At 38.3% G+C, this 14,201-nt stretch overlaps 1 protein-coding gene across 7 annotated transcripts in view; it reads left to right on the top strand.

The window, feature by feature from the left end:
- The window catches only part of lima1a (LIM domain and actin binding 1a), a 131,718-nt gene that overhangs the window by 94,366 nt on the left and 23,151 nt on the right, over nt 1-14,201 (top strand). For 5 of the 7 annotated variants that reach the window (XM_028798552.2, XM_051925054.1, XM_028798551.2 and 2 more), the window contains one exon: nt 12,177-12,584. The exons of 1 other annotated variant lie outside the window; for it this stretch is intronic. In XM_028798552.2, coding sequence (XP_028654385.1) covers nt 12,177-12,584 — 408 coding nt within the window. Of the gene's footprint in view, nt 1-8,278; nt 8,402-12,176; nt 12,585-14,201 lie in introns of those variants that run through there. One more of the 7 variants, XM_028798553.2, reaches the window with a different exon arrangement.

Below are 14,201 nucleotides of genomic sequence, written 5' to 3'. Positions count from 1 at the left end.
CGATGTTCTACTTTAATGACAAATTGCGAGAATAAAGTCAAAATAATCTTGACGCTTATGACGAGAATATATTCAAGTGGAAATGTCGAGAATAAAGTCAAAATGTCGTCACACTATTACACAGTGCCCAGGTACATTACACTGTATTGAAAACAAATAAAACGAGTACAACTTGGCTTGCAGTGTTATCCAGTAGTATAAACACAGTATTTACACATCTGACCTTTTAAAACTAAAGCATCTCCAGGCGACAGACGTCACTGCTTTTTTTCGGCTCTCTGTCCATTTTCACCGCGCAGCATACCTATACTACCGCCCACTATTTGGTGGTGTAGCTGTGAAAAAAAGCCCTAGTGCAACAAATCTGTTCCACTGCTACACCGCTAAACACAAAGTACCTGGGCAAACCAGGCAAGCTTCCATGCTAATTTCTCTGATTTAAAATGATAAATGGTGATTCTGTAGACTGTAGGTTTTTCACAAAGTTAACTATTCATTACAGAGCAATTGTATTCTAGTGGGGCTTCCTGACCCTGTGATGTGTCATTGTCATTACTGTTGTGTTCTTTTTGGATAATTTGATTATAATTTCCCATTTTGCATTTTTGGAAGCCCATGGAGCAGGCTGCTAACTATGGGTGTCATTTTTTTGTGTGTGTGTGTGCACGAGTGTTTCTTTGTTTTGCTTAAGTTGAAAGTGATTTGACAATAAATGGAATTGAAATATTTCCTTTTAGAAGGATGACAGTATATTTTGAATAAAACATAATATCTCTGTAATTTGGTAAATGCCAAATGTTACTTTTTAAAACTGCAAAAAATTGTAATATAAATTTAACAAAATGTGGAATTTATTTTATAGGTACCATTCAACTATAGTTCTTTTAAAAACGGTACTGTGAGAATCTTCAACGTGATGATATTAGAAGAGAAAGCAGCAGATGAAAATTATACTGAATTAACCTGCTCTCATCCAAAACTTTTTTCTGAATATTCATAAATGCCTAGCAAGACAATATTTTATGCTGCCAAAATAGCAATAATAGACTAAGAATGCGGAAGTTATAGTTATGATTATTAAGTTGTTAGGTGTTTTGTAGATTTTATTAGATTTATATACAATGCACATCTTTTTGTACATATTTCTCTAAGTCTAGATAAGTTTACATTACCCGGTTGCTTTACATACAACTGAACATACTGAAATGCACAGACAGCCTAGCAAACAATTTTTTGGAACTTAAATTTCTCTGCTTTTAACCTGCAGTCTCATTCTTTGTATTTAACAATAAGAGAGGACCATGGGGCAGAACTTCTTTTTCTCAGGGTTTGTGTGAAGCAGTATTGGATTGACTGGGAAACTGGCATGTAGTTAGAATGGTGCAGGATGTGAACCAGGCACTATTACTGGTGATACAGAGGCCTTGTCTGCTCAGTCATTTAGACTGCGAGCAACACTAGTACAAGTTTGAGAAAATTGTGTTAATGTAAGTATTAGAATGTTAATATTAAATATACAGTACAATAATCCCTCCTCCATCGCGGGGGTTGCGTTCCAGAGCCACCCGCGAAATAAGAAAATAGAAGTAGAAACCATGTTTATATGGGTATTTTTATATTGTCATGTTTGGGTCACAGATTTGCGCAGAAACACAGGAGGTTGTAGAGAGACAGGAACGTTATTCAAACACTGCAAACAAACATTTGTCTCTTTTTCAAAAGTTTAAACTGTGCTCCATGACAAGACAGAGATGACAGTTCAGTCTCACAATTAAAAGAATGCAAACATATCTTCCTCTTCAAAGGAGCAAACAGATCAATAGGGCTGTTTGGCTTTTAAGTATGCGAAGCACCCGCGGCACAAAGCTGTTGAAGGCGGCAGCTCACACCCCCTCCGTCAGGAGCAGAGAGAGAGAGAGACAGATAAAAAAATCAATACGTGCCCTTCGTGCTTTTAAGTATGCGAAGCACCGTTCAGCATGTCGTTTCAGGAAGCAGCTGCACAAAAGATAGCAACGTGAAGATAATCTTTCAGCATTTTTTAGACGAGCGTCCGTATCGTCTAGGTGTGCGAACAGCCCCCCTGCTCAATCCCCCTACGTCAGGATCAGAGAAAGTCAGCACAAGAGAGAGAGAAAAGTAAGCCGGGTTGCTTCTCAGCCATCTGCCAATAGCGTCCCTTGTATGAAATCAACTGGGCAAACCAACTGAGGAAGCATGTACCAGAAATTAAAAGACCCATTGTCCTCAGAAACCCGCGAAGCAGCGAAAAATCCGCGATATATATTTAAATATGCTTACATATAAAATCCGCGATGGAGTGAAGCCGCGAAGCGCGATATAGCGAGGGATTACTGTAGACCCCCGCGAAGACGTGGTTCAGGGTTCATAGATTTTTCCTTGGAACCCAAGTAATAATTTTTAGTGGAAACAGCAAATATCCTACAATTTTTTTATGGCTTTTTTCGTGGCAATACTGTATTGTAGAGAGAACAGGAAACAACCGTAGAGGAAAACGTGGCTTGGGATGGTGAAAGTAGCCAATCCGAAAGCATACTCTACTAGAATTTGAAGCTGTAACTCCCAGCAGTCCCTGCAGTGGCTCCGATTGGTCTTCTGCTGAGGGTGCAGGGGCTGTTGGTGTCAAAGGATGTCAGCGCAGCTATTAAAAAGGGGGCCGGTGACCAAACGAAGAAAGTTTTTGTAATTTGTTTCAAGTTCCTGTCTCTCTGCCTGCCTTCTGTTGGGTAACCTGTACTTATTCATTTTGTCCTGGATCGTTTCGTGGTTGGGGTCTGGATTGTCTGCCGTCTGCCTGTGTACATGAGGACTGTAAGTGGATTCATTGCTATCCTGCGAAGAAAGGAGCGCTCCTGAACCCGTCCACCCGTCTTCACCATTTCAGGAACTACCGGTAGGACTACCTATTGTGGGGAACAGCCCGGACACAGACAGGTAGACGAGATGGTTTCACCACACACACGTTTTACATTATTTACATTCATCTTGGTGCACAATACCCAGTGCCGCAGCACCAATCGCCCCTTAAGTCCTGGCCACAACACCATGCCTTCTCCAAGTCTCTGGTCTGCCTCCACTCCTCTTCACCAAGCTTCGTCCTCTTCCACCCGACTCTTGCCCTTGGCTGGAAGGAGGCGGCCCCTTTTATACACCCCGGATGGACTCCAGGTGCATCCTAAGGGCTTCTGTAGCCACACCCCTGTGTGGCGGAAGCTCTGTCGGTGTATCCGGAAGTCCTCCGGGTGTCCCCAATACTCTTCCGCCCCCCCCCCAGCACTTCCGGGTGTGGCGGAAGTACTGAGGTCCAGGGCTCCCAAGGCATCAGGGTGCCCCCTGGCGGTGACCACGGGCCCCTACAGGAACCAGGGAGGACGCCCCCTCGTGTTCACAAGCCCTCCTCCGGTCCTCCTGGGCATCCCGGCCGTGCATAAACCCCCGCCGGGTACCACACTATCTTCATCATTAAATTTCATCCGTTGCCGTTTTTCATGGACTTTACTGTGTGTGTTGGTGCTTTGTTGTATTTAATGTATAATCGCCGTAAGGGGAACAGGGGTGGTATCATTGTTTTCATTACATTCTTCATTTGCTGTTTGTTTACCTGTTTACTTTGTTTTTGTCTCTGTGAGTGCGTGCGGGTCGGGTCAAGTCTGGGTGTGTCCCTGGAATCTCCACCATAAAAATAAATCGCCGTCTTCTTGACGGTGTGAATCTTAAAGTGGCACTGGACTGCTACAGTGTTATTCATTTCTCCTTGCTGCTGATTGACTGCTGCCCTGTGACGCATCTCCAGCGGAGTGTTCTCGTGTTTTCCGTTTTGTTCATCTTAATCCTTAAACTGCCACAACTGGCTATAGTCGTTTCCCAGTGCCATTTGCCAGCACGTAGGAGCCGAGTATATTTGGCAACGTACATTCATTGAACGCCTTGTCGTTCCCAGTGCAATTTACCAGCATGCCGGAGCTGATCAGTCAGTGCCGTACATTCGTTGAGCAGCCAGCTCATGACCACTGCCGGCCCCTGTAGCCTCACTGTCTCTGGGATTGAGCCGCTACACTAGACTAGCCTGCCAGCATCAGCATTTACCTCTGTGTGCTTGCGTGCAGCCAGTTCAAGTGAAGTTGGCTTGGTGATTTACTGAATTTCATCAATGGTGTCAGTTGCACCTTGTGCATATTGTTCCAGTAGTTTTTTAAATAGTTTTTACAGTTCATTGGCAGTGTGTAAAATGATCAGTGTTGCAGTAATTGTGATGCTCTTTGCATGAAGTGTGTTCCATTAAAATTTCACGTTTTCTTTGTGAATTGTGACGTTTACGTAAAGTGCAGCAAAAAAGTTTTTGGCGTCCCAAACCCCCAAGTATGTGGCAGTTTAAGGGTTAAAGCCCCAAGATGCCATTGAAATGCCCTGCACCTTGTAAGGCTTCTGGCAACGAAAACGCACTTGCATTCTAGCAGTACGGGTGACATATCAGTACAGTACTGCACAGTATTACGGGTTTACCTTTACATTCTTTTTTTTTTTTTTTTTTTTTTTTATAGGTATTAAGCTGAGGTTGAAATTAAAGTTTTGGGGTATATTTAGGGTTTAAACTGTAAGAATAGGCTTTTTTTTTTTTTTTTTTTTTTTTTTTTTTTATATAACCACATCCATCATTCGCGGTTTTTGACAATTCGCAGGTCCTGTGCATAAAACATTTTCTTAAATGTTAACATGGTTAAACAAACAAATGTATTTTTATTTTTGAAATGTTCCAAGGACATTTTTAGAAGATCTAAAAGCATATGTTGGGTATCTACTACTTCTGATCTTACTTACTCTGATATTATTTTGTCATTAGACTTGAAAGACATGTAATTTTGTCTGTTGTTCATCTGGGTTGTTCAATTGTAATTTTTTTTTTAACATTATGATCTTTTGTATGTATATAGAAGGCAGTAAGTTGTAAGTGTTGAAAATAAACATTTAATGTTAGTATTTGTCAACACAACCCCACCAGGGAAAATAAATGAAAGTGTATGTGAAATCTTGGTGTTTTTGAAATAGGTTTTTTTTTTTTTTTTTATAACCCAAATCTAGTTTGTCTTACAAAAAGGTATAATTTTTCCTACTGTTATCCATGCTTTTATGTACTAGTATATGCAGATATTGTGGTCATGCCACAATATACAAGTAACCAATGGTGTTAAGGGGGAAACACGAGTTACACCTCAGCTGATAGGCTAACCGATTTTTATTTTGTATCAAAATGCAGGCCTGTTTCCTTTTCTTTGAAAGTGTTGGAGTATTAATACCTTACAAGTAAGAGATCTCTTATAAACCCTTATGAAAGCAATAGGGATCAAGCACCCTAATAAAAATTGTTTGGTTTTTTGTTTTCCTCTGTTTAAAAAGCCAAGCTACAAGATCTCTCTTTTGGAAACTGATTACTTTATATATTTGTGAAGCTTTTGTCCAAAGGAAGGAAGTGTATTCCTGTCTTCACAGTGAACACCGGTACTTTCTTCATGAGTGGCCAGCTGTTTCTGTGGACCAGTATATGTAAAATAAACATTTGCTGCTTTGTTTCTGTCTGTCTCATATTCAGTTTCAAAGCCATTTTACTGACATCTGTCAATCAGTCATGACTTAAACGTTGTGTGGCTAAAACTTGTATACTGACCACAGAAAATTGGCTGAAATATTTACAAAATTATAAATAATTAAGAAAGGCATTACAGAATAGAAAATGGCTTGCCCGATTGAGCTGTTTTGCTATAAAGAGACTGGCACTTGCCTCACTTACTGTTTAAAATTTTTGGAAGTGCTGCTTCCTCATTTTTGTGTTATTGAAGCAAAACAGTAAATTTCATTTGCCTAACTTCCTGTAATCTTGGTGAGCACAGTAGCATTGGCTTAATTATTAACAGTGTACCTATGCTCAGTACAAATCACTTAAAAGTCTTATATAGTCTGTTTGAAGATCTGGTATTCCCACATTTCACATGAAGCTTTAAAGTATAAAGTTTTCTGATTTGTGATAGTTTTCATTAAAAATTGATTTTTTTTTTTTTTTTTTTTGCTTTGCTTTGTAGAAGTACAATACTGGAAGTTGTTTGTTTTTTTTTTTTGTTTTTTTTTATTATTTCATATATTAGTGACTCAAAATTAAGATATCTGCTGTTGCTGTTTTTTTTATTAAAAGAGGAGAATTGAGTAGTGATTTTTTTTTTTTTTTGTGCGTGTGTTTCTGTTCATTGTTGCCTTGTTATATAGTGCTTGAACTAAAGGTATTCTGTATGCAAAACTATTTAGTCAACAAAATTATTTGCTGCCATTTTTTTTTTTCTTTCAACCAATGTCTTACTGAGAAACTGCTTGTTTGCCACATGCATGCAATAACCCAACCCCCAAAATGAACAGCTGGTTTGAGAGAATGAAAACTGGTAATCAAGTCAAATTGTGAATAAAGTTCAGTGAGTTGAATGTTAAAACATCAAGTCTGTGCTTTAAGCTTCACACTCTAGGTTAATTGGGGAAAACTCGGAGGTTACTGTAGGAACTGGAATCTATGCTGTCTACAAAAAATATATTAACAGTATGTTAGGAATTTAGGGAAGATTAGTACTTGTTGCCTTCCATGACTGGAACTAAATGACCCTGATATACAGCACCATTTTACCATGATGTAATGCACCACACTTAATAGTGACCTAACAGGTGATGGTTTGTATTCAAGTGGATGTAATGAGGTTTACATTTCTATATCCTCTCATATTTTTGTTCAGAGTATCTAATCAAGATACTTCATATGTTCTGCTGTGTGCAGTCTCTCTCCTACTTAGTCTTAAGTAGTTCTTAGTTTAGCTTTATACAGCCTTCATCAAAATCATTTTTATAAAATAGTCAGTGAATGTTGTAATCTAAGTCTCTGTAATGGTTATAAGTCATTGGGAAGGTTCTGTGTGTGTGTGTGTGTGTGTGTGTTGTATTACACTCTCCTGAATTTAGTGTAAATATGAAAAGAGGCTGTTTTCGTCCAATTATTTTTCCCCAAAGGTTTGTTTTCAAATCAGTTTTTACTGAGAAGTGCAGTTACGCATATATTTCTATAGTTTTAAGGTTAAGTTGACAGACTATCCGCATAACCCTTGGTATAAAAAACTCCAAAGTGGTCAGACTGTAAAACTGAAAGGTGGCAGGAACCCTCTGGAAAGCCCTTGGTATATAATGCAAGTGCATAAAATAGCTTACTCCTGGTCATGTTGGAAATAACTTAGAGATAAAATTGAGTCTTATGTTTTACAGTCCAATGATGTACTCATTACACTGCATTATCTACAAAAAGGCGCTGAGCAATATCCACATGCAAGCTGCCTGTCTGGTCGTCATGAAGTGTTTTTATTTAATAAAGTATAGTATAATAGACAAAAATTACAAATTTTCTTTCTAATTCATATACATAGTGTGCGTGAACAAATGCTGAGGAAGCTTTATTGCCAATTTTTATCCAGTAATTTTTAATTAACATATTTCATAGCAGTTTTTTTATGTAATATATACTAAACAAATAGATATTTGGGTGGGAAGGGAACAACAGGCATGTAAGGTTTGGTGTTTCTCTTATTCAAATGCAAGATGGTTCATTGACAACAAGCTGCCTTGATGAACCTACAATGTTATTGAATGGTTTAACCTGTTGTTGTATCTGGAGAACATACATAATATTAGAATTAAGTTTGAAATGGGGGAGGGTAGGTGGCAAGTAATGTTAAAATGCAGATTCCTGCTGCAAACCCTAAGGCTTTGATTACGTATTCAACTTTTGTCATGTTCTGTCTACCAAGAACTGAGTGAAAACATTGTTTCTTTAATCATGGGGGTTGGGAGCAAAGGAGTGTAGGTTTTTACGTGGAAAGGAGTGTAGGTTTTTACGTGGAAAGGAGTGTAGGTTTTTACGTTAGTGTCATGGACCCTCAAGCAATTGACTTTGGCTATTAACACTGTGTGTACCACTTAGGTCTGAGAAGCAATTTTCAATCCACTTTAACATGAAGAATCTAAAAAGATCACTGCATTGTTTTAAATAATGACTGATGCTATATAGTTCATCGTAAGAATGTCTTTGTAAACATAGCTGTGGCTTTTGACTTGGTGTTAGCGGTTAGCTGTAAATAGGCATTTTGCTGGAGTGGAGGTCCTGCATATGGCATACAAATGGTTAACTTCACTATAACATTTCTGCCTCCGCATTTCCTGGATTTTTTCCCCCTTTTTATGCCTGAGGGGCTGGACTGGTTTTTACATGTACTCTCTGGGAGTGAGAGCTCAGTTTAACGGAGGTGCTAACCATGCAGCACATTTGAAAGCAGGGTCTGGCAAATATCCCACGGCGCCTTCTGTAAGTAGAATTCTGGGGTTAATCGGGGTAGTGACATAGTTTAGAAATATCTGCTATTGCATACTATTCTTTAATCTTCAGAGTTTAAAGTTAAATGTGTGTTCTTCTTCTGCTTCAATTTTGAATTGGGAAAAGTTAAAGCTATAGGTCTCGGTCTGCAGCACATTTGTTTTAAGTTCCACTTATCTGCAGGGATGGGATTAGCCTCTGATGAGACCAGACTTTGCCTTGATCTGTGAGGTCATGGTTCGATGTCCAGGGCATGTTGTACAGCAGATAAAGCTAAGTCGCAAAGTGCATAACTTTTAAAACAACTTTCTTCTAGCAGAGTTCATATGCAGTAGAGGCAAGCAGTTGAAAAGCATGTTTAAAACGGATTGTACGATGAAACAAAGGGTTGCTGTATAGATACAATTAACAGTGGGCCACTAGGTACTCTTAACTACTTGCTTCAGGGTGAAGATAATAAGCAGAATGTCTCTTGTTCTTGTCAAAAATATTTGAGAGCATGTGATATGTGTCTTATCAATTACCTGGAACTCTAATGCTGAAGCATGAGACTTACTAAATATACTGCAGATTATTTTACTTGCCCATTTACCATTTAGCAGTCATTAATATGTGAACTTGTGTATGTGGCCTGTTTTCCAAACCATTCTACACCACATTTGCCATAACAGCTTTGTAGAAGCAGCTAAAACTATTTAGTATAGAGTAACTGGATCAAGATGTGCACTGTGATGCAGGTAGAGAGACCAAGGACAAAACAGAGGACATAGAAAATGTTAATTGATATGGTAATTGAGGAGGTAAGGGTGGTTTAATTAGACCCATTCTTATTCTTTACTCTGTTGTTCAGTGCTGGATCTTGGAACATTGGATACGTGTCCCAAGAGAAAATCGGTACAGTCGATGTACACTTTATACAGTTGTTTGGAAGTCAAAACCAGTTCAAGAATTCTGTAACTGCTACCTCCAACATGCATTTATGTGTATATCATATAACAGACAAACACATATTCAAGCAATCTAAGTAAACATTGCGAAATGGGTCTGTAAGTCCCAATGGACTTCATTAAAGTTAACCTTTTGTCTACTGTTTGAATTGTTATACTTAGCAGCACAAAAATTTTGAAGGAAATAATCTAAAACTGATTTTAAAGCAGGAGTACTTTCATATGGATGGATACCTGGCAAGGAATTAAGAGTGTGTCATGCATACTACTAGTTCAGTGTTTATAAATAAATTTATGCATGTTTATAAAAATATAGAAGAGATTTTTTTTTTTTTTTTTTTTTTTAAGAAAAACAAATCAAAATACTTGGTGTTTTTGGATACCTAAAGGTCTGTGAGCTTAATGTAATAGTTGGGAAATATGGGAAACAAGTTTTAACATACAGACCACAAAGGTGTTCCTGTATTACGTCTACAAATGAGCAATGAATAAGTGCAGGGTGAATGGGGCTGCCATGCATGTGTTGGCAAATGAGGTATGAGAATACCACTTTCGAGATGGTCTTTTTTTTGCTTTCTATTTATACTTCTGCAGTTACACTTGTGTGCCTTGGGAAATGGTCCCCAACATCAAGGTGAATGTGTATACATGTGTTGCATTTATGTGAATGATACTGTCTAAGTCCATTAGAAATGAGAATTGTTTGGCATTATGTATTTTATATTTAACAATCACCTGATGTCATTTTATTGTGACTGATCTCATAATGGCATAAATGAGGATTCTCACCCCTCCCCCTTGCTGTCTTCTGTTTAGAGTGTACACTTCCATCCCATGCTTACATGGGTCTCGTTTAGGTGCTCTGTTTTTTTTTTTTCTCCCAATTCCCAAAGATTTGCAGGTTTACCAAATTGACAATTCCAAAATGCCCTTTGTTTGGAGTGGAACTTGGTCTCCAGTGTTGTATCCTGCCTAGTCCTCAGTGTTGCTGTTCTGGGGCCCTAAATTGGATTAAGTCTGTTTTTTTTACAATGTTTCTGTATGATTTTATTTACTTAGTACTGCATAAGACATTTTCACTCCTTCATAACATGCACACAAGACTGCCTTCTAAACCATAACTTTTCTTCTGAACTCACTTTGTTTTATTTCCTAGTTTATATAGTTTATACATGTACAAATTACACCTAAGATCCAATTTTCCTGCATAGCATTCAGCACACACATTAACTGCACTGTACACCCTTCTTTTTCTGTGAATCTGTTTCCATAGTATAGCAAGTGCACTTCTGAACAGTTACTTTTAGTATATAGTATACACAATGCATGACATAGCACACCACTGCGTTTTTTTTATTTTTATTATATATAATATATTTTATCTCTGTCTAACCTTCATAGTATAGGCCATGTAGATGTGCTACGCTGTACACAAGTACTTTTTTCCAGCTGCTTACTACTTCTTTTGTGTGTAACCCCTACAAAAGCTGCCTTTCTTCTATAAATTCACTTCCCCCAGGTTTACATGTGGAGGGCATATACACACTGTCACTCGCACAGCTGTATCTCTTATGAACCTTTTTCCGGTAGGCATGTTGTAGACATACCAATCCCATGCTTTTTGTTTCTGTAAAAATATCACTTTCTCCCTTCTTTCTGCCACTTAATTGTTAACAGACTCCAATATGCAACGTCAGAAATGTTGGCAGTAAATTTATTGTGCACACCTAAAAATGAAGTTGATCAGTAATGTGTTAATTTTTTGGTGCCTCTGCACCATTACTTTGTGTAGTCCTGATGGGGTCTGTCCAGTTTTCTTAATTTAAACAAAAATTCCTCATGACTCAAAGAAATGCCTTACCACTGTTTCTGGAAATTTATACATATAAAATTCTTTCTTTATAAAAATCCCTTTGGGGTAGAGTACAATAAAAAGCCATTTCATTTGCCAATCAGTCCTGTGACTCATTTAGGACCTTGTGGTTTCAATTTAATCCCCATTCACAACAGATGAGCTGCAATAGCTGAAACCCCTGTCTTATGGATCATGAATGAATGATCAGGAGGGTGGGGGTTATGGAGTGCAGACATTGTCAGTGGTGGCTAAGAGACCATTGTGCTTTGTTTGCTTGTTAACTCCAGTTGTGGTGCAACGTTTTCAATATCTTTGTTACATATTGCAGTCAAGCTTCACACACATAGTTTCATATGGCAGAGTAAATGCCCAAAAAAGTGAGTGAAAGTCATAAACTAAAACAATACACATGATGGCATCATGTGTCCCTTTCAACATTTCAATCCTGCAACACCTTTTCCCACACTTTCTTCACCAGAACTCCATGTGAGTGTGTGTGTGGTGTGTTTTTTAATATATACGTTATCTGGTTTAATTTCCCTACCTGTTTGTTGTGTATACATCCAAGATGTCCTGGTTCTTTTGTAGTAATAACTTCTATAGGTTTTTAGCAGTTCTATTCATTTAATGCATACAGTAGTTGGTACCCATGAAAGATTCAGAAAAGCTGAATCTATTACTTCACTGCATACCTCAATGGAACAGTTCAATTTCTGAGACCAACTTGACTATCCTTGGTGGAAATACCTTGTGGATAACCATGTATCCCCATTGCTGTAGATACACTGGATTATTATAAAATATGTTTGCAACAAAGTTAAAGAAACCTGCAACTGGCTGTTTCTCTTTGGAATTATCTCTGTATAAAAGAGCATAATTATACATTTGTGAGGTTTAAACTTTGTTTGGATAATTGTTCTTTCATGCTAGCTCTTCTCATTGTAACTGACTTTGTTCTCTGCAGAACACTGAGAACGTTCCCCCTGCTTTCAAGAGGGGTAACCTAAGTGCTCTGAAGAAGAGGTGGGAGCAGTTACCCTCTGAAGAAGCAGACCCTCAACCTCCCTCAGGTCGGGGTATCTCTTCAGAAATTCGATCTCGAGTCACCTCACCTTCAAGTGCTAAACCAGAGCTGAGCCCACTGGCAACGTCTGACCAGAACCTGGAAATCCTAGCAAAGTCTCCCATTGCTGTGACAGGGGTCAGTAAGTTCTCATTCCCAGTGGACAGTGAAGAAGGCAAGAGAATGGAAAGGAAATTCTGGAGAGAAGAAGATGGGAGTGGTGAAAACAAGGAGAAAATTGAGAAAAGCAGTGTACCCCTCAACAACCTTAAAATGATGTTTGAGAAAGGAGAATTGAATCAGGCTAAGGTAGGAGGCAAATTTATTTTGCTAATAATGCCTTGATTAGCTTTGGTGGACAATTTTAATAAAGACTTCATTACTGATAACTTGTGTAAACCCTCCCATATTCCATGGGTTTTCTCCAGTATCCTGCCAACTTGGCTGGTATCTCATAATAAGTCTGAAAAGGAATTCTGAGTGACACTTCTTTTTCGATCAGCCATTCCAACCCCATCTGTCTCCCATTGCAACATCTGGACTGAAAAAGTTGTTCAAAATCTTTTGTCTTGTGATAGCGGACATGCAAAAACAATGTTTTTAGGGCTCCTTCCCCCACCACTTCTTACAAGTTAGTTTAGGTGTATGAAGTAAGCCTTTAAACTGGAAAATAAAGCAAATTCCTAAGGATCAGTGATCCTTGATATCTAGCTTCCTGACGTATTTTATATTTGATACAATATGTGTACTTGTGGCATTTTAGTCCTATCTACACCAAATTTGATAGTATTAAAACCTTTTGTTGGTTCATTTGCCTTTTGTGAATATCTAAATGAGGAAAGAATGTAATCTGCTTTATCTATGGAGATCATCTATCCTTTATTACCACTTTACACTAGGATGGCAAGTTGGCTTATTCAAAGAATGTGTGAAGCCATCTCCATTCTTCACCAGCCCATCTTTGTTTTCAATATGTACTTTTGTCAATCCCATCAGTAATTCTTGGAAAATGAGACCATTCCTTCTTTTTTGATGCTATCAATGATTCAGGAATGCATAATACAGCCCTTCTGACTCTCTCTACTTTGAAACTGACATGCCATAGCCCCACGAGTACAAAGGAGACTGCTTGTTTGTAGCAATGACGCCAGTCCACTGACTAGCCTGACCCTTAGGGCTTGATCCTGTGATAAAACGCATGCATATTCTGCAGGATGATGCTTGAACAATTAAAGGGCAGCTGTGTGTTCACATACATTTACTTCAAAAATACTGAGTGTGCACAATCCAGTCAGTCCTTTTATGGCCACTTTTCCAAAATTTTTCAATTCCTGCTCTACAAGACTTATCCACAAAGCTGCTAAATACTGAATTGGAATACTCTTCTCCGTACAATGCTATAAGAATGCGATTATCCAGGAGTCCTATTGAAGAATGGGAGAAGATTTCTGTACAGTAAAACACAACCAAACCATTCAGTAATAAAGTACATATTACAAGTAGTCTGCTTAAAGTAAATCTTGTCATTAAGCCAAAATGTGATCTTGGCAGTTTAAAATGAAGAATAATGTTAAATGGACTTGAAAAAAGTGAAGAATAGAGGAAAGAATAATTGTGAAGAAGGCTGCCATAGTCCTGGTAAACCTACTTAAACCACGAACCAAATACCAATTAAGTCCATGCCACGGAAGCCAGGGTTGTTTTTGCTATTACTAATAAAATCTGGGCAAAATTTGTAATCAATAGATCTTTGTTTTTTTGTAATTTATCCCCTAGTCAAAAATTACTTTTCTCTAAGGTGTAAAAAAATGTGTCTCACCTTTCTGCTTGCTTGAGTCATCCATTGAATGGTGCTTTATACTTTTGTAGGGTTTCTAAGTCAACTTGTGTATGTTCAGCCACTCCTCTTTGTCGATATTCATTTTG

This window comes from Erpetoichthys calabaricus, chromosome 3, assembly GCF_900747795.2.
Source record: "Erpetoichthys calabaricus chromosome 3, fErpCal1.3, whole genome shotgun sequence".
Classification (NCBI taxonomy): Eukaryota; Metazoa; Chordata; class Cladistia; order Polypteriformes; family Polypteridae; genus Erpetoichthys; species Erpetoichthys calabaricus.
Note: the sequence above shows the minus strand (reverse complement) of the source record. Positions and strands in the feature narration are given on the sequence as shown.